At 34.4% G+C, this 21,890-nt stretch overlaps 1 protein-coding gene across 4 annotated transcripts in view; it reads left to right on the forward strand.

Annotated features, from left to right (window-relative positions):
• The window catches only part of LOC149780998 (kinesin heavy chain-like), a 103,113-nt gene extending 81,465 nt beyond the window's left edge, over positions 1-21,648 (forward strand). For 2 of the 4 annotated variants that reach the window (XM_089938108.1, XM_089938109.1), the window contains 6 exons: positions 1,340-1,456; positions 2,044-2,180; positions 6,113-6,142; positions 12,340-12,419; positions 13,143-13,257; positions 14,420-21,648. In XM_089938108.1, the coding sequence (XP_089794234.1) occupies positions 1,340-1,456; positions 2,044-2,180; positions 6,113-6,142; positions 12,340-12,419; positions 13,143-13,255 (477 nt within the window). In that variant the 3' untranslated portion in view covers positions 13,256-13,257; positions 14,420-21,648. The remainder of the gene's footprint in view (positions 1-1,339; positions 1,457-2,043; positions 2,181-6,112; positions 6,143-12,339; positions 12,420-13,142; positions 13,258-14,419) is intronic. The other 2 variants (XM_089938110.1, XM_089938111.1) reach the window with 1 other exon arrangement.
• Positions 21,649-21,890: the final 242 nt, after the last annotated feature.

Genomic DNA, 21,890 nt, shown 5'->3' on the forward strand with positions numbered 1-21,890 from the left:
GAATCAGTTTATTGTTATGTCAGTGTTACAGTGTAATTTATAAGGAATCAATTTATTGTTATGTCATGTTACATCATTTATCAAAGCAAGGCAGTGTCTTAACTACGTTAGATATTAATTGTTTTTAAGATATAATAACATCATTCTGCCATCATCTTTTACTACCAAAATTGAAGTGTACTTTTGGACACCAACATTTTTGACAAAGTAATTTGTCATGGCCAGGAATTTGTCAACATTGTTTTTAAATAAAACATTATTTATACAGTGTTAATAAAAGTGAGACTAATATGATTTTTGGGAACTGAGAAATGGCTTATTTGTCATTGGAAGTAGCCTCAACAAGTTAAGAATCAAATTTTCATTAACTGAGAGAATCATTATTCTCTATTCATTATCTTGCATACAGAGATGTAACAAATACAATTTATACTACATATGGAAGAAAAATTAAAATTATGAAAGCATTACGTAGATGTCACCCTTCATTAAATGGCTAAACTAGTCAAGTCAAACCCTTAATTTCAAAACAAAATTTCAGATGTATTAGAGTGGATAATTACACAAATCTGCACCCAGTCATATACCATTAATATATTTGGGAACTAATTTCTGTGGATAATAACTTACTTTAAAAAATAGCCTAGCAAAAACATGTTTGTTTTAAGTGTTCTATATTATTATGAATATATAAGTATTGGATTGTAATTCAGTTTATTAATAGGCCTGTGCAAGTTGTGATACCAGACCACATAAAGCAGGATTGGTTCATTGGTTGTGTTATTTAGGACCTACCTGCTTCTGAAATAGATTTGACTATTTTACTATCTGGAATTTTACAGTGAGATTCATTGTTACTTTGCTGTGTGACAGCATAAGCCTGTTTCCATATGTGAATTTGGTTGCTTGAACCTTAAATTTTCATTCTGTATATAGTGCCTTGCTATGTGACATAAGGGGTAGACCAATTCCATGTGTATTTGATTCCTTGGGATTTTACATTCTGTATATAGTGCCTTGTTATATCACATTATATTTCAGTTTCCATATGTGAATTTGGTTGCTTAGGCCTGGAGGTTTTGTTTTGTTCATTTGAATTTAGAACACCAACTAAAATATTTTTGTATGCTTTTGGATAGCAGAAAAGTATATTTTCTTGTCCAAAAACAAATAGGCAATACAGTGCCTTTCAGACTCTTGCCATAGAAGTGGGAAGTAGCTTGTAAGCTCCTACCCTCTGTGAACTCTTACTTACTTGTTCCAATTTGTTAGTTTTCTTACAATCAAATGCAATCAGATTTGGAAAATTTTACATGGATGTTTGACATTTGTTCCCCAGTCTGCTGCTAAGAAGGATGAGGAGGAGGAGGAGGACACAGGAGGAAGTGCTGCACAGAAACAGAAGATTTCCTTCTTGGAAAACAACCTGGAACAACTTACCAAGGTCCACAAACAGGTTAGGAAGTGTTTTCTCTTTTATTTTTAAAATAATTCCTACATTTACTAAAGTGATCAAGATTATTGTTGATTTTACAGCGGTAACAGTGTGGTAAACACTCTATGTTGCATTTTTTAATGAAAATTTTGGAGTTGCTATTATTTTTATTTTAAGTACTTGTGTGGCTTGGTTTGGTTTGCTGCTTTACGGTACAGAACACAGGTAGGTTCTTTTGTTCAGAGGCAGTTAAGTGCTTTGGCTAAGGACACACAGTGGTTGCTAACCCAGGCAGGTCTGATGGTAGGATATGAACATGTTAACTCAAACATGAGAAAATAATTTTGGTTCCACATTTTGTATATTGTAGTGTCTCAGGAATATCAGAAATGCTTGAATATTCAGTAGTTAAAATTGAAGTAAAGGACTTATCTTAGATGCCTGGAAATTCTTTTCAGCCAGTAGAGCAACCATTCTGGAATCAGGGACTGTTGAAAAAATCTGATTTGTAAAACTATGGTTCTGTCTTGCCAAAATCTACAAATATTCCAATTCATTTGTTGCATACATAGTATATTTAATTAATATATATTCCACTTTTCTTGCAGCTTGTCCGTGATAATGCTGATTTGCGGTGTGAGCTCCCAAAACTTGAGAAGCGCCTTCGGGCCACAATGGAACGAGTCAAGTCGCTGGAAACTGCCCTGAAGGATGCGAAGGAAGGGGCCATGAGAGACAGGAAACGGTATGTGTTGTAGACAGATGGATAGGCATTCAGTATTTGGAAACCTGAAAGGTTGACTTGCATTTGAGAAATCTATTATTTACAGCAGTACAAATAGTGTATGGCCCCTTGAAACAAGGAACTGTATGTAATGCACACAGATAGACTATTACTACAGACCCAGGAGATAGTAGTGGACTTGACCTAGCAAGATTTTTAATACCTTGTAGCAATGGCTGAAGGGAACATCCTGCATAATAGCTGTCTATCCATCATTTATAGATCCATGTCCAGTTTATTTTAGATAATGGCATCAGCACTTTTAAACTTAGAGTCTAGTCCAAGTCTTTGATGTCAGTCTGCAAATGGAGTGATGTCAAGGTAAATTGCCAATCGATAAGTTGAAATTTTGCCAGACATGGGTGGCATTTGCTGGTCCATATTTTAAGATTATCGGAAATAAGTCATTTGCTTAATTTATGATGCTAGATCCCATTTGTACAGTTTGGTTAGACCCATAACACTTGCTTCATTGTCAGAATTGTAATTGTCCAACAAACTAAATCAGTGAGGTTACATGTATGAATGAGTTGGCATGAAGATAAATGATTAAGGTACTGTTACAACTCCATGGTCTTAAACAAAGTAACAGAAAAGAACAAAAAACAAATATCTTTGTAAAATTCGACAAATTTATTTTCCCAGAATGCAAAGTGAAAACTTAAAATCTTACTGTATTGCAAATTAAATCCAAAATGATCCTAGAATTATTAACACAAGTCCCAATCAATACAATTCTGAATAATCTTTAGTCATATTCAAATAATTTCCAACACTGAAGGTGTTGATGTGCCCATAATGGTGGTAGTCACTATTGTACTAATGTACCAATGTCCTGAATTGTATTGAAGTACCAGCAGTCTTTTATTGAATCACAGTAATATAATCCAAGGTTGTTTAAATTCACTATAATTCCCAACCAATGTGGTGGCCTCATTGGTTAGAGTGTTGGCCTCGGATATGGGAGGCCGCAGGCTTGAACCATGGCCAAATCATACCAAAGACATATAAAAATGGTACTAGCAGCTGCCTTGCTTGACATTCAGCATTAAGAGGTTAGTGTTAAGACTGGTCGGCCTGGAGTCAGGATAATATGGCTGTGTGGACATGATGCTACATGTCTGTGGCATGATTCCCCAGTGCTAGGCATCACTTTAAACTGCCACACTGCAGACATCATAGTGATATGACTGGAAAACTGTGAAAGCTATGTTAAAAATCCAAATAACACACACATGCACCATAATTCCAAGCACTGCTCCAGCGGCCTAGTGGTTAGAGCATCCGCCGTGGATGTGGGAGGTTGTGGGTTCGATCCCCGGCCGAGTCATACCAAAGACTTACAAAAATGATACTAACAGCTCAGCATTAAGAGGTTAATGTTAGGACTGGTCGGTCTGGTTACAGGATAATGTGACTGGGTGGGACATCATGCTACATGTCTGCGGCATGATGCCCCAATACTCGACATCACTATAAACTGTCACACTACAGACATCGTAGCGATATGACTGAAAAATTGTTAAAGCTACGTTAAAATTCCAAAGCGCACACACACACATAATTCCAAGTTAATATCTCTTTCCAAAAATATAATTGAGCACATTGTATTTCCAGAGAATAATAAATAATTCCACCCAAATCAAAATCTGAATACAACATATAAATCAATTCTGTCCAGATGTTATCACAGGAATAAATAATTTTTCCAGTAAACAAGATTATATATTAAAAAAACTTAGACAAAAGAATAACGTGAATGAGGGCCAAAAGTTCATTTCTAGAAAAATCTCAGTTATGATTTACTAAAATTATAATAATGAACATAGTAAACACAATGTCCTTGACTCAGTCCAAGATAAATATTTATATTTCTATTGATAATGTTCATTACATTAAATCCGTACTTGTAGAGAAAATACAAACTAGTATTAGTTGTTTATAGAATGTTTTTTAATAAAAATCAGTGACTAGTTAGGTGGACAATAAACTTGATTTTGGACAAGGTCAGCTACAAAATACAATTTTACATAACCTACAGCATATAATAATTTAAAAAAATAACAAAGAATGCAAATTAAATATACATAACATATATGTAAGTTACATATTTCCGTGGTCATGAATTAATGGCTGACAGATAATGCCTAATGTATTGGTCAGCAAAAATTGGAAGATTTTAATAGGCAATTGATTCCGACTACATCTGTCTGTAAGTGACATCGGAGATGATGACATAATTGTCTGCTGAGTGACATCAGAGACCCTGATGTCCTCTGTCTCCTGAGTGACATCTGAGACTAACCCATGGAATTTTTACACAGTATTTCATAGTCTTAAGAAGATACCTTAATATATCTTTTCAGCCATTACAGCATCTTTTCAATTTTATATACATTTCTTAGATTCTGGTGAGATTATGGTATTATCCATCTGTCTTCCATCATGTGTTGTCCATTATCAGTTGCTCTTTTACAACTTGCTCTGAAAACATGGTTAAACAGAATTTGACTAAAGCATCCAGGCATAAATTGGCTGCCAATTACATACATATGGTGCTGATCTGCTTCAAATACTGCCATTACTAAAAATAGAAAAATCTTTAAAAACTTATCTTGAACCGCTGAACACAATTTAACCAAATTTAACATCATCCTGGCATGAAAGTGTTTCAAATTTGGTCACATGATGCAAAGCTGCCAATATGGCCACCATTACTAAAAATAGAAGAACCTTAAAACAGCTTCTCCAGAACTGCTGAATTTGACCAAATTTGACAAAAAAATCCTGGCTATGAGTCTTCACAGACTGCCATCAAATGTAGTTGCATTACTAAATGTAGAAAAACCTTTCAACAACTTCTCAAATATCATAACTTTTTAGCACATTGACAGAAAACAGTCACATAAAGAGCTTTAAAAATCTGTATAAATAATACCATTTCTCAGAATCTGCTTAGATTTGACAGCATTATGGTAGTAAGGGCAGATTTATACAAATTATGCCAATTCACTGTCAGATATAGCAGCCATTAATAATAATGGAAAACAACTTCTTTTCATATGCTCTCAACAGATTTTGACCAAATTTAATGGAAGGCTTTTAAGTATTTACATTGATGCCAGTCTGCCATCAGATGAAATCAGATTTTGACCAAATTTATTGGAAGGCTTTTAAGTATTTACATTGATGCCAGTCTGCCATCAATTGAAATCAGATTTTATTCATATTAGCTTAGCATCTTCATAAGAAAATATGGCAGTTATTGGCTTCTGTGGCATTTAGATGATAGCATGGCAGTTATTGGCTTCTGTGGCATTTAGATGATAGCAGTTATTGGCTTTTGTTGTATTTAGACAATAGCATGGTCAGGTACAAGATGATGAAATTTTAGATAAATTGTAGCAGTAGATGCGAAAGTCTTAAACCTAGGCAACCTTTAGTTTTGTCATGGCAGGAATATTATTGTGTGGCACAGATGATATGGCATAAGCATATTTATACCACTGGTTTAGTTCATCCGTACATGACTGCAGGTTGCACAGATGACATGGAATAAGCATATATACCACTGTTAGTTCATCCATGCATGATTGCAAGTTACACAGATAACATGGAATAAGCATTTATACCACCTAGTTCATCCATACATGACTGCAGGTTGCACAGATGACATGGAATAAGCATATATACCACTGTTAGTTCATCCATGCATGACTGCAAGTTACACAGATGACATGGAATAAACATTTATACCACTGTTTTAGTTCATCCATGCATGACAGCAAGTTATACAACACAGAATAAGCATATATACCACTGTTTTAGTTCATCCATGCATGACAGCAAGTTACACAGATGATATAACTTGAGCATTTATACCACTGTTTTAGTTCATCCATGAATGAGAGCAAGTTTTCTGGGTAAGATAATCCGTAGGATGCTACAAATGCATTTATATAAATACACACATATATATATCTGCCTCAGTGCTTCACAACTTAAGCATCACTCCTGCACTCCCACCCCCCAAATTCAGATTTCAACGATGAATGTTACCAACATGTTACCCACGGTTGCCCATCGGAACAGTCCAGATGAATATGAACATTATTGATGGTCATACGAGTCCATAAATGTAATGGTAAAGGAGTAATGACCATGACCTTGATTGGGTATTGAACCTGAATCAACTGGGTTGCCAAGCAGACATTTAAGATAACAAACCTTCTAAGAGTTGATGCGCAATGGCATACCCTGTTGAAACCATGCATGGTTCCTTGCTACCTGATTGCCCTTAAAAATAAAGTTTCAGCTCTTAGAACTAAATGTTGATGTTTACAAACAGATTTCTCCTTTGAATGCATTCCCCGATCACATTAAAGTGATGGAAATAAATTCCTCTACCTTCTGAATCCAGCTCACCCGAAAAGATGAATTCCATATAGACAAAGGGAAGAAACTCCCACTCAATAGATCCCCTTGACCACCTTAGTTTTGCAAGCCTTTAGCTAGAACCTTGCTGAAATTACATTAATACAGCACATGCTTTCTAATAACCTTTGCTTTGGCAGCGGGATGAATGATTTGCATGCCCTTTCAGTGGACCTGAACTATTTACAGTTCAGTTCAGATGGTTCTATGATCTTAATGATGCTGCCAGACTTTGGAGCAAAGAATATAGGCTGCCGTCAGCATGCAGTCAAAGAGTCATTGTATGTTTCTTCTCCTTGATATCATGAAAGCATCTCTTGGTGAAAGCCCTTCAAAAAGATACTGCCTTTGAGCCCTATCATCATGGCTGAAGTTGGTTTTACATTTGGTAAGGTCTCAAACCATATGAGTTGCCTCCTGAAGATTTCAACTCAGGAGACTAGAGTGAGTGATCTCTGCAAGCCTTGTTTTCATATGAGATGTAATAGAAGCTGCTAGTTGGCATGCACAGTCAACCTTGAATTTTTATCTCTGGGATCATACTTCACAGAGGCGAGAATTGGATCGGGAACGTCTAGCATCTGCTGCTGAGATGACCACCAGTCCCAGAGAATGTCACAGGCAGTAATTTAGTAATTTTGCAGAGATGACCATCAGTCCCAGAGAATGTCACAGGCAGTAATTTAGTACCTTTGCTGAGATGACTACCAGTTCCAGAGAATGTCACAGGCAGTAATTTAGTAATTTTACTGAGATGACCATAAGTGCCAGAAAATGTCATGCAGTGATTTAGTACTTTTGCTGAGATGACCACCAGTCCCAGAGAATGTCACAGACTAATTTAGCACCCAGAAAATTTATCAATAAGAAGAGTTCATAAATTTCCCTCCAAACTGTGTATAGTTGTCCTGGACCATCCTTCATATGAGGAACTGAGCCATTCTTCCATCACATGGTAGAGGTGTAGAATGCCGATTATTCCATCTTCCTATTACCTTTCTCCTAACATTAATATGATTGAGGAATGTATTCAAGTAAGAAAGTAAACTTTTCAGTAAATTATGTTTCTCCTGGAATACTTACCCAATCACATTATGATAAAAATAATCCCATCCTCCCCATGAATGCCAGCATCCTAGTTGATGTATCACTCAGCTTGGAACTGGCACCACCTAGCAGTTGTTAAGGGGAAGTAAGGGGCAAGAGTTTTTCCCCCGGTCTGTATAATACATATATATATATAGAGAGAGAGAGAGAGAGAGAGAGAGAAAAGGCTCTTTTTTTTTCTTTTTTTCTTGTCATGCGGGCTGGATTCAGGAGGTATCATAGTTCCTATAGTTAATGCGATTGAGTATGTATTCATAGAGAAACATAATTTACCAACAACAAAAAACTGCATTTCCAAATAGTATCAGGCGTTTCAGGTTTTAAAGCACCCCAAACTGAATCTAGCACAAATTAATATCATCAGCTTAATTGCACAAATAAATTATAATCCTTGCAATTCATGCACATTTATGCTTGCTGCTCTCTTCCAATTATACATTGCACTAGGCCGTTGCCAGACTTCGAAAAATAGAAACTTGTGATGGGAACCATTTATTACTTGAGTTTTGACTTAACAAGTTTGCTTTTTGAATTTTATTTTCATAAATGAAACTCTTTAATATCACCAAGTTTTCATTGTTTAAATTTGTTAATGTTTAAATGTTTTTAGTCTGCGTAAGTTGCAGTAAATTATGTGAAGAATAAAACATTTGTTAGAAATTCATAGATCACTTGTACACTCTGTATATGTGTTTGTGTTACGTTGACTAGTTGTATTACTTTGGATAAGAAGAGTGCTAGGGATTCTGTATGAATGATATGAATGATGCTAGGGATTCTGTATGAATGATGCTAGGGATTCTGTATGAATGATGCTAGAGATTCTGTATGAATGATGCTAGGGATTCTGTATGAATGATGCCAGGGATTCTGTATGAATGATATGAATGATGCTAGGTATTCTGTATGAATGATGCTAGAGATTCTGTATAAATGATGCTAGGGATTCTGTATCTGTGATATGAGTGATGCCAGGGATTCTGTATGAATGATGCCAGGGATTCTGTATGAATGATGCCAGGGATTCTGTATGAATGATGCTAGGGATTCTGTATCTATGATATGAGTAATGTCAGGGATTCTGTATGAATGATGCCAGGGATTCTGTATGAATGATGCTAGGGATTCTGTATCTGTGATATGAGTAATGTCAGGGATTCTGTATGAATGATGCCAGGGATTCTATATGAATGATGCTAGGGATTCTGTATCTGTGATATGAGTAATGCCAAGGATTCTGTATGAATGATGCCAGGGATTCTGTATGAAGGATGCTAGGGATTCTGTATCTGTGATATGAGTAATGTCAGGGATTCTGTATGAATGATGCCAGGGATTCTGTATGAATGATGCTAGGGATTCTGTATCTGTGATATGAATAATGCCAGGGATTCTGTATGAATGATGCCAGGGATTCTGTATGAATGATGCTAGGGATTCTGTATCTGTGATATGAATAATGCCAGGGATTCTGTATGAATGATGCTAGGGATTCTGTATCTGTGATATGAGTAATACCAGGGATTCTGTATGAATGATGCTAGGGATTCTGTATGAATGATGCCAGGGATTCTGTATGAATGATATAAATGATGCTAGGGATTCTGTATGAATGATGCTAGGGATTCTGTATGAATGATGCTAGGGATTCTGCATGAATGATATGAATTATGCTAGAGATTCTAATAATTCTGTATGAATGATATGAATGATGCTAGAGATTCTAGGAATTCTGTATGAATGATGCTAGGGATTCTGTATGAATGATATGAATGATGCTAGAGATTCTGTATGAATGATATGAATGATGCTAGGGATTCTGTATGAATGATTCCAGAGATTCTGTATGAATGATGCTAGGGATTCTGTATGAATGATATGAATGATGCTAGGGATTCTGTATGAATGATTCCAGAGATTCTGCATGAATGATGCTAGGGATTCTGTATGAATGATGCTAGAGATTCTGTATAAACGATGCTATTGATTCTGTATGAATGATAGTAATAATTGTTACATCCATCATCATGCGTTTTACTCTTACATGTTCAAGATTTGGCTAATACCAGCATTTTTCAACAATAATTTTGTTTACATAGTTATGTTTGAATAATAAGTAAGACATACCGTAAGTAAAAAGGTTATCATTTTCTACTCTTGTGATAATAACTTCTACATGCTTGAGTTATGATGACTACAGTGTTATTCAACTTAATATTATTCACCAGTTTAATGTTGGTTTTGCTGTGTCACAGACTGGTTCCTTAATTCTCATTGACTTTACAAAATTCAAAACTTGGTTATAGCTTAACATCTAAAGAACTAGTCAGTGAAGAATGACTGCAAATCTTGAGACTTAGTGTCACTGAGGAGCTCATAGAGACTATTAAGACGTTTCAATAACACTCACCTCAGCACCTGGAAATTTATTTTCCTATTGCATCAGTTAGCATCAGTTATTTGATTAATATATTTCTTGTTTCTTACTCGTAGATTTCTTAAGAAATTAAACAGAAATTGATAATATTAGCTAATATTGACTCAACTATACATTTTTCCCTTCAAAATTTTGATATTTGTTCAGGGGAAAGAATTGCTGATATTTAAGGTAATACAGTTATTTGAGATTAGTATGAAGAAGATAAATATATATTTAAGTATTAAGTTTGAGTGTAACTTTATTTTGTTTAGATTATTAGAGCTTGTTGCTTTTCATCCCATGTCAACATCTTAAAGAATTTGTTATTAAAATTTATTTTTGGCCTCAGATGGCAGATTGGTCTAAAGTGCTCACCGTTACTGATCACTGCCATCTCACCTCTGTTCATGTTGGCTCAAGTCTGAAGTTCGGTTATTGTGGGTGCATGAGAAAGCGTTCCAGTAGCTTCCCATGGGTCGGTGGATATTACTGGGGTTTTGCCTGGTTCTTCCTCCACCAGTTATACTGGTTGCCATGTATAGCCTAATATAGCTTAATATGCACTGGAAAATAGTGTTAAGCCTCAAGACAACAACTACATTTGTATAGTTCTGCAATTTTTGGAACATCGGCAAACTTAAAGTCAAACATTTGTAGACTTATATTGAAAAAAATAATTTCCTGTTCTTCTTGTACAGCAAATAACCACTTTATAAGTATCATGGGCAGCATTTTAAAGGTATGATGGAAAAATGTATATAGTCTTTAATGTGCTAATGCTAACAGACAATGAGATAATCTTACTTGCTTTGAGAGCTAGATGCTACCTTAACTTATTTAGCATTTAATGTGCTAGTAATGCTAACAGACAATGAGATAATCTTGCTTTGAGAGCTAAATGCTACCTTAACTTGTATAGTATTTAATGTGCTAGTAATGCTAACAATGAGATAATCTTACTTGCTAAATGCTACCTTAACTTATATAGCATTTAATGTGCTGGTAATGCTAACAGACAATGAGATAATTTTGCTTTGAGAGCTGAATGCTACCTTAACTTATATAGCATTTAATGTGCTGGTAATGCTAACAGACAGTGAGATAATTTTGCTTTGAGAGCTGAATGCTACCTTAACTTATATAGTATTTAAAGTGCTAGTAATGCTAACAATGAGATAATCTTACTTGCTAAATGCTACCTTAACTTTGTCATCTACAATGTACTATCATCTTTTCCTTGAACGCTTATATTATTGTAATAACGTGCTCAAATAACTAAAGGGAATATTAACATGTTTGAATACCTGATTAACCTTCAATGAGCTGCACCATGGAATTTTCTGTTCCCAATCTTGCTCCCATTTAACTTTCATTTCATTATCTATCAGCATATTTTATAGTAATTCACATATTTTCTGAATTACTTTTCTTTTTTAAAATTTGTAATTCTTTGATTAAAGGACATTGTCATAAATTTAGCTCCTTTTTTCCCCAATTCAACTTAAAAAAATACATTAAATCTCACCATTGGTGTGACTTGAAACCTCAAAAATATGTTACTCTAGCAGCTGTCAGGCACTTTGCATTGCCATTGCAAGTCAGCAGAAATTTGGTAACAAATAGTTAAGTACTCTATTTATTGAAGAAAATTTTAAAAAATTGGTTAATTACTCTGTTCATTCAGGAAAATTGCTAACAATTAGTTAAGTGCTGTATTCATAGAGGAAAATGGTAATTGGTCAAATACTCTATTCATAGAGGAAAAGTGGTAACATTTGGTTGAGTACTTTATTCATGGAGGAAAATTGGAAACAGTTGAATACTCTTGGAGGAAAATTGTTAAAAATTGGATCAGTACTCGTCATGATTAAAAATTAGTAACAGTCAGATGAGTACTCTGTTCATGGGAGAAAGCTGTTAACAATTGGTTTAGTACTCTATTCATGGAGAAAACTGGTACCAATTGGTTTAGTACTGTATTCATGGAGGAAAACTAATAACAATTGGTTTAGTGCTGTATTAAGAGGGACAATGGTACCAATTGGTTTAGTACCATATTCGTGGAGGAAAACTGGTACATTTGATTTAGTACTCTATTCGTAGGGGAAAACTGGCAACAATTGGTTTAATACTAACGTAATGTTATCTTTCTGTCAACAGGTACCAGCATGAGGTGGATAGAATCAAGGAGGCTGTCAGACAGAAGAACCTTGCTCGCCGTGGTCATGCAGCTAACATTGGTAAGTTATTCATTGGGGAAAAATTGTAACAATTTGTTTAGTACTCTGTTCATGGAGGAAAACTGGTAGCAATTGGTTTAGTACTCTATTCATGGGGGAAAATGTTTTACCATTTTTTCTCCAATAATTTTTCAAAATAAAAAAAAATACTGTTTTCTCACTCAACTGTGAAGCATAAGGGGGGCATGTACATCAAATTTCAGATACCATTTTGATGTCATTGACAACATATGTTCCATTTCAGTACCATTTGTTCGATTTGTTTGGAGCGCAGCAGCCAAGTGTGATAAATGTGTTTCTCCTGAGGGGCACTATTCATCACAGGCAAAAGTTGCTCAGTGTTAGTCAGTTTTCAGACCATTCATAGCTCTGACTAAGATTCATTCATTTTAAAAAGTAGGCTATGGTGACCAATTATTCTTTAGTAAAAAAAATTAGGCATTTGGAGGATACCCTCATGGAGCTTGCAAGATGTTTCATTCTATGGAAATCATGTGAAGAATGTCTCCAAATTGGAAGATTAGCTAAAACACATAGTTTGAGATAAATTGCCTTTTATGACATGCATTATTTCATATTTTTGCTGCGGGATTAATATCTGAGTCATGATAAATAGTATAGTCGGAATTTCCATTAAAAAGTCTACGTCTTCAATACTTGAACACATAAGTATTGTTTTTCTACTGACAAAAGTATACACTCACAATTCGCATCTTTTAACAGCCAAGCCCATCCGCCCAGGTCAGCACCCAGGAGGATCATCGGCTGGCAGTGCTGCAGTTCGTGGTGGAGGAGGAATTATTAATGGTCCAGTAAAGCAGGAAACTGCTGCCTAAAGGTGAGCTTGCCCATGGAATGGGTGGGTGGGGTTGATCAGTGGCAGGAATGTGTGCTGCCTAAAGGTGAGCTTGCCCATGGAATGGGTAGGTGGGGTTGATCAGTGCCAGGAATGTGTGCTGCCTAAAGGTGAGCTTACCCATGGAATGGGTGGGTGGGGTTGATCAGTGGCAGGAATGTTTGCTGCCTAAAGGTGAGCTTGCCCATGGAATGGGTGGGTGGGGTTGATCAGTGGCAGGAATGTATGCTGCCTAAAGGTGAGCTTGCCCATGGAATGGGTGGGTGGGGTTGATCAGTGGCAGGAATGTTTGCTGCCTAAAGGTGAGCTTGCCCATGGAATGGGTGGGTGGGGTTGATCAGTGGCAGGAATGTGTGCTGCCTAAAGGTGAGCTTGCCCATGGAATGGGTGGGTGGGGTTGATAAGTGGCAGGAAGGTGACACTCCAGATGGTCAAAAGGGCTGGATTAGTCATCTGAGGTAGTGTTGCTAATGAACAAAGATACTGCTACTTTAAGCTAAGTAAGCATTTATCTAATTGAAGGAGTTGATGGTTGATTTTGCATTAGATCTCTCCATGAATATGACAGTAGAAGAAGTCGACTGAGAAACAAATTTGAGTTGTGTGTGTTACTCAGGTTAATCGTTTTTTTTTTAAGTAGGTCCTGCTGTGCAACAAGTTTTGAGAAACTAATCTGAATATTTTGTAGGTTTTATATGCTATGTGTTATGTATATTTAATTTGCATGATTTGTTAGGTTTTAAAAAAAATGTATTATATGTTATGGATAATTGTATTCTGGTTTTATAAGGAACATGCTTTTCTCAATCCGAGTCCAGAACATAGGAAATTTCACCATGAAATGTGGGTTCAAACTGTTGTTTACCAAATTTTATATTATAATTTTAGTGACAGACCTTCTGATTATAACTAAGATTTTATCTTGTAATCATTTAGAACCTTCCATGGTATGAAATCTTCCATTAGGTATAACAAAATTTTAATAGAAAATGCTATTTGTGACCTGAGCTCAAGTAGAGGACTGTAAAATCGTGTTTATCTAGAAATTATTCATTCATGCTTTAAGATCTGAGCGGAATCAGTTGTATTATTGTTGTGTCCACTGTCGTTGGTAACAAATGAGTATTTTTGTTTGCTTTTTCAGACAAAGTCCCATTTTTCATCACAGACAGAAGATACTGATGACATGATACTGTATGCATCGGTGGGACTGAACACTCCACATTGAAAGTCCAGATGATACAATATCCATCCATGGCATTCCATTGCATAGACTGCTTCCATTTTTGTGTATTTGATGTAGTGCCCTTGGCTTTCTTATAGTGTACCATCATTTGTGCCATAATCTCTTAAGGTTATTTCCCTTTGAAATTTTTCTTTTCCTCTTCTCAGTTATCATAAAAGAAGGAACAGTAAAGCAGTTGTTGAAAATTTTTGTGCGTAAAGTATAAATTGTATTTTATATGACTTTAACATGCATTAATGCATATACTGTTAGACTTCACTTGTGCAACACTGAAATTGGACATGTCTAGTCATGATTAGTTATAAATAGTGAACAAAATAGAAGTGTTGATTCATTGTGTTGAAATGTCATCTATACAAGTATCCTGGCTTCTTGCTATAGGATTAAAATAGAACAGCTCCACATAAAGCAGTGATATTGCTAAGCCTATGGTGCAGAAAGTGATGATTTATCAACAAACAATCTACAAGATGTTGAAGTTTTTCTTACACTTAATAATGAAAAAAATAATTTCAAAGGGACATTACTCATGAGAAATGTAACTTGTTCATTGCAAAACCAGTTTAGAACATTGTTGCTTCTTTAGATATGTCCAGTCTGAATACTTCACCAGCATTTTATTACTTGTAATGTTTTCATTGTTGACAAGTGTACTGCATTGCTACTGTATCATTGCAATTACAATTTGTTTTTATATTGTGCAATGACCTGTACTTTTCTGAAAAGATCTGTGAAAAGAAAATGAGGGAAAAAATAAATTTGACTTATGTGCAGTATATAGATTTCCCTTGAAAAATAAGCAAAGACTGCACAGTAGGTATAAATTGCTGTTACTGTTACTTGTGCTAGTTTTAGTAAAGTAAACAGCAACAAGAAAAGTACACATATTTCACTGTCAAAAATAGTCACAAACTTGAAATTCTGTGCTGCTTAGCTGCATGGAGAATAATGTCTTATTGCTGCATCATTTGTCACTGCATACACTAAAAAATTGTGGCTCTATAAATTGCACATGATCTTCTAATGGTTAGATATATAACCCAGTGTCGTAATTGGAACTCACCATCTTCTGTTATTGTATTATAGTTTGTTCCACACAGCATCATGTGAATGATATCCACATCTGTTTCTCGTTGAATTTTCGTGGCAGCATCTCAGAATGTTGCTAAAAGTACTGAATTAATTTTATGCATGAATGATTTAAACATAATTCATATTGGCATCCAGCACAAAACCATTCATTTGATACATGATGAAATAATACTGTTCTATGCACATGTAGTCCATCATATTTGTCTTAAGTGGTGGAAGAGTCCATAATTGATACTGCAAATAAATTAGAGGGATGCAACCACATTATGACTGAATAGGAAAACTGCTCACTCCTTAATAAACAAATTGACTCATCTGGTCATGGTGGCATTGAAAAATTTAATATAAATAGACCACCCTGTTTAAGTATATATTTAATCAGATGTGTAAACACTCTATTTCAAGGCCATTTCAAATAGTGTTGTATACTTGGTGCATGAAATGAATTAGTTGCTTTTAGCTACTTGTAATGATGTCAGCCTCAAAATTTACTGAGCTACTGTGTGGAATGAACTATAGTAATAAATACCCTTTTGTGGTGATAGGTTTATAAGTACTAGCATGCTATATACATTACACAAAATGAACTGAAGGCGAGAATCAGTATTGTATGATACAGTGTTCTACTTGGAGTTAATCTTGTATCCTTTGCACATTGCCTTTACATGAAAAGTGCAGCATGCCAACATGCAGAACAATAGAGACACATTTTGGAAGTCGTTCATGCCTTGTTATTTTAAATGGAATGTTTGTGTTACAGGGTACTTTTGAAAATAGTGTGTATTTGCTAGTACAACTGTCTTTAGCATTGCATAATATGCATCGAAGTACAGAAATAACACATATTTTTACCATTGTATAATGGATATGCAGATCAGGGTCAGTGCTGTGTATTTCAGTGAAGTCTGCTTTTGGAAAATCAAATCAATGTTTCCTGCAAAGCCTGAAATAACATGATGATTACATTATGATGTCATTGATAGGACATCACTACTTACCTTGGTATAATGTAACTCTGTATACTGTGGGAGAAATTGAACATAAAAAGACATGATAATAAATTCTGCTATTCAATAATAGGAAAGATAAATGCTTATACTGTTTTAATAGTTCCAGTAACACACCTGTGAAAGGAAATGCCAATTTAATGATAACTATACAAGACTATGGAAAATTAGTAATAAATTTATATTGTTTAATAAATTGGCAGAATGGACTGGAAAACTAATGTTGTATCAATAATTATGTTGTACCGAATACTTTTTTTGATCTGCAACACGTGTAAATTTGATCAGTTTTTATATACTCATTTATGTATTGTACTTTAGGCAATTAGAGACAGGGTACATTCTCTCATACCTTTCTCTGTAAATGACCCTTACTTGGGGATAGACACAAAAAAATTGGAGTAGCACGAAAAAATGCCCACCAACCAAAAAATATTTTATTATGACTCTTCATGTATAAAAGTATGTTCCCACATTTTACAGGCAATTATCCATATCTTATACATAGTATGAATAGCACAGACTCTCATCTGCTGATGCATTATCATCGGTTTTTCTTTGATTTTAGAATTGAGAGTCGCACCAGGTTGGCCCACCATTATCTTTAAGGCAGTTTTTACAAAGGACCTAAGTAAACTTTCAAACATTTCTGAGAGATATTCTTTCAACAGGGTCAAAGAAAAGCCCCGATGTTTGTAATGATGGGATGGGTCTCATTGTTTGCATTTGAATGCCCAAAATATACAGGCCAATAGAATAGGAATATGCCCAAAATATACAGGCCAATAAAATAGGAATGTGCCCAAAATATACAGGCCAATAGAATAGGAATGCATTGGTTCTCCATAACAAATCACTGATATGCTGATTTCTTATTTTTGAAAAGAGGTGAATAATTTCCATATATGTTCCAAGTCTTATCTGGGAAATGTCACCCTTTGATGTACATTGATTATATTCTCAATCATTTATTTATTTATTTATCATTGTATGTAAGTGTATTATCCAAATTGTATACCACTTTGGTAAGGGATATAAACATAATGACTTATCAAGAATAACAGGCATACATTCTTGTATTAACTTTTCTTTAAGAAGAAAGGCCAGACTGATTTTTAAAGTTTTGACAAAATAAAGAAAATAGAATTTTAAGTTTATTCATGTTTAGGTACATCTTGTCTTAAAAATTATATTTCTTCGTAGAATATCTAAGCTTGCTTTCCTTGGAAGTTTAGGAAATATATAGCAAGGTTGGAATTAAGCATGAAGTAGCTGGTAGTCTCGGAAATTTGGGAGATTAGAATTAAGCATGAAGTAGCTACCTGCTTTATAATCCAGTATGGCAGAATGGCTTACAGCATTGAAGAAGTTTTTATCTAACGTTTTATTTAGGTTCTGCCAATATAAAAACTTTATGACATTCATTATATTGTCATCCCTCATTGTACGGAGAACATTGTCTGCCACATGTATCAGTAAGACAATTGCAGACTCATTTAACTGATCATATCTTATAGATGCTTTTTCAAACAATGCTATTTTCATATCTGATTAATACCTGCTCATATTCATTATCATCTTTGTGGTAAAAGTACTTGCCAGAAATTATAGAAATTTTGCTGTAAACAATTTCTTTGCTGCTGCGTTTTGTACAAAAAAACAAAAAAATTACAAGGTTGCAAAACCATAAAACTGTTAGCAAATTTTCTACTTTTCATTTTGAACCCTGTACAAAGTTGGGATAATGTTGGCATCATTTTCAGCATGTGAAGATTCTATTTATAAGCTCCTGAAAATTATATACCTTGTGTCACAAATTGGCCTGTAGGTGAGATTGTGTTCCGTGAGAACCATGTGCAGATTTATTTTAGGTGTTGAGATTATTCTAATACAGCATTAAAAAGTTTAATATGTAAATCTTCTTACGGAAAATAAATCGGTGAAGTCAGAATGCAGAATTAGGAAGTTATATTTTTAGGAAATGGAAACAAAGCATAGAATTGTATTCTCAAATACAAAACAATTAGGAAAGAACTATGTAAAATGTCATTGTACTGTATCATCAAAAAACTTTTTTATTTTCAGCTCTATCTATCATTTGGCATCAGGTACCTTTTTTACTGTAAGATAAGTTGGTGTTATAAAGGAAAAATGGTCTGCTACAGGTTGTTCGATTCCATAGCAAGTGTTGGTCATACGGTCACAAAAATTATATGGGGTAAATCAGCTTAAAATGAATTTCTGTAAATTTCAATTTTAATATGTGCAATATTTAGGAATGAATCTTGAACAGGTAAGACTAGTTTGTTTCGGTGTATGTTGTATCTGTAACTTTAAAAAGTTACTTGAAAGGACCACCATCAATAGGTGGTAGAGTTCTTTCCCTTGGTTTCGAGAAGAGAGTTGTTGCCCTTGTGGTGTCCTTTTTCGATCCCAGGAGTTGTAACAGCTGAATGCGAAAGATAATCGAAATTCGTATTTTTGAGGATTTGTAGAGTATAGTAAGCTATTGTATCAATAATGATGTAGTTTGTTCCTAAGAACTTTGAGTCAGATTATGTTTGTAAATTTTAAACTAGGTGAAAGTTGAATATCTTGAAATATACAGGTTAGGATTCTTATACCAATATTTGCCTGTTTCTGAAGATTCCAAATTGTATGAATGCTACCCTAAAAAATTTCATCAGTAAAAATAAATGAGCAGTCAGATATTTGACAAGATGTTAAAGGTTTAGAAATTCTAATGTTCATTGTACAAAATGTTAATGGTTTAGAAATTCTAACACTCAATATACAAAATGTTGAAGGTTTAGAAATTGTAACATTTATTGTACAAAATGTTAATGGTTGATAAATTTTAAATCTCAGTTCTAATTTTTTATGTTTAACTCCAGCATTAGAGAACAACTAATTATCTGACTCATCCAAAAATCATTCACGTGTATACGTTTTTCGATAACTGTAAACATTGAAGGTATTTTTATAAAAATGATAATGATTGATGGGAATATCTAATTTTGCATAAAATACTGACATAAAAAATAAAATCCTCTATGAATTCTATTTAATGTAGTGTTGGATACTCAGAAGAAAGATATCCATAAGGGTAATGGTGTGAAGACATTATTGACAGTCTGGAATGATGGGATAAAATGTAAAGTACATTTTATAGAAAACTGAAAGTTTATGTATTTTTTTTATTTCCAAATAAATGTGTTTTTATGTTTACATTTTCTTGTTTGTTTGCTTCTTGTTGAAGGTGATAAGATGCGTCTTGATGTAGTCACTGTTAATAAAAATGGTGTAAAATTTTGTGCTTGATCAATTGATGGAATTTGTGTGTGTGTTTGTGTGCATGGCAGTACTTAACACTTCTAGTCTTATTGATTCACAGGTCAAAACGGCCTTAAGTTTCAGAGTTTTACATTTCCACCACACAATATCACCTACGGCAGAATATGTGACTAAGATCAGTTTTGGAAAACTGATTCTTAGAAAGTTTCAAGTTTATCTTGTTTGCATTCACTGAGATCAAATAACTTAGAACAAAATCAGAGAATTTTTTTTGTAGCAGCAACCTGGTTTGCTCGATTTTATATATTTGATATTTATAAAGCGGAAAATATATAATAATTTCTCCAGCAGTTGCAGTTGATTAAATCACTATTTTTGTGAACAATTACTTGACAGTGGTGTGTATCAGATGAGATGGTAAAATTGAGATTCATGATTATCTGATGCCTAATGCAAAGAGTGGGACAAAGGATATCAGTCATCAGTTAGTAATGAGTGTAAACAAGTAGTTTTTAAGGGGACAAAAGTTGTCATGGCAGATGAAAATAATGTCACAAGATAAACTAATGAATTAAAAGGTCTTTTAAAAAGCTTTCTTATATGTGAAGCAATTGTAAATCAATTTTAGATAATAAGCTTTGCTTTGGATATTGTTCTGTACTGTGCCAGAAGAAATTAATGTAGAGAATTTTTGCATAAATGTAAATCTTAGTTTTGGACCACATTTTTGCCCAACCACAGTAGTAGGAGTGTTGGGAGTTTTCTGTCCATCCATCCATCACATGTAAATTTTGCATTTAATTCAGGCACTGGTAGGGTATTTGTGTTCCATGAACACATTTTTTGTTGTTGCTTTTATGGCTGTTGTGCTTTTCTCAATGAATAAATATAGATTTTACATATTTATTGGCAATCCTATTCGAATATGACTGCCTTTTTTCTTGTACAAGAGATGCTCCCGAGTGCAAATAATTAAACAGTATCGTATTTCTTGTGTTAAAGTCAACTGTACATAAGGAACATTTAATGAGCATAAAATGTAATGAAAACTGCTTTTCACAGAACAGATCCAAATCTACACACCCTATATTTTAGCAAGTACGGTAAAAAAAATAAAAAATCTAGGAATTTTGCGTGAGGATTGTACCAATGTTGTAATGTCTGGATCACACAGCATTGATGGTGTGCAGGCCATTGCAGTTTTGCACTGGACAAAATAGCACTCCAGGCAAGCATTGCCTTTGGCACCCCCACTTGTGCAAAAAAAACAAAAAAAAACAAACAACCACAAACTGCAAACTTGGCCTCCCAGGTGATTGCCTGTATCATCTGCCCCTTATGACAGCCCTCATGGTCTGTGTCATAATTGTCCAGCAATCAAATTAATTTTTTCAGATTTCACCAGATATCTCTCAATTAAGATGAAACCTCTACTGTTTGATAAAGCCCAATGTTGTAATGCTTACCTTTGATATTTCTCTATAGCAAACATTTAGTTCAAGGATCTGGACACTTTGAAATGTATTTTCCAACATTTTATAATTTATTTAAATGTCTATCAATACATAGCCATTTGGTGTATACATACAAGTTTGAGACCTTTTTGTTATATGATGATATATTGCTGGTCAAAAATTCTCCAAGAAGTTAACACTTTTATGTAGAGTGTGTCCATAGAGAAAGTTTTACAGTTGAATGGAGTCATGCTTTCACTCAATAAAGTTTAAAATTTTACATTTCATTGTTATTCATTTATTAAAAAAATGTAGTCCTCATAATCTTTGTACTTGCTAGTTACAAATTCATTGTGTAAATCATTGTGTGAGCAAGTAAGATGCTCTGTTCATGGTGGAGCCTTGATTTATCAACAAAAAGTGAAGAGGCTTTGTTTGTGAAACTGCACATGTACAGCAGCAAGCTTAAATACTGCCCAGCCTATTAAATAAATACTAAATTGATAAGTTCTTTTATGTAAG

This window comes from Sinohyriopsis cumingii, chromosome 16, assembly GCF_028554795.1.
Source record: "Sinohyriopsis cumingii isolate HCF-2022 chromosome 16, ASM2855479v2, whole genome shotgun sequence".
NCBI lineage: Eukaryota > Metazoa > Mollusca > Bivalvia > Unionida > Unionidae > Sinohyriopsis > Sinohyriopsis cumingii.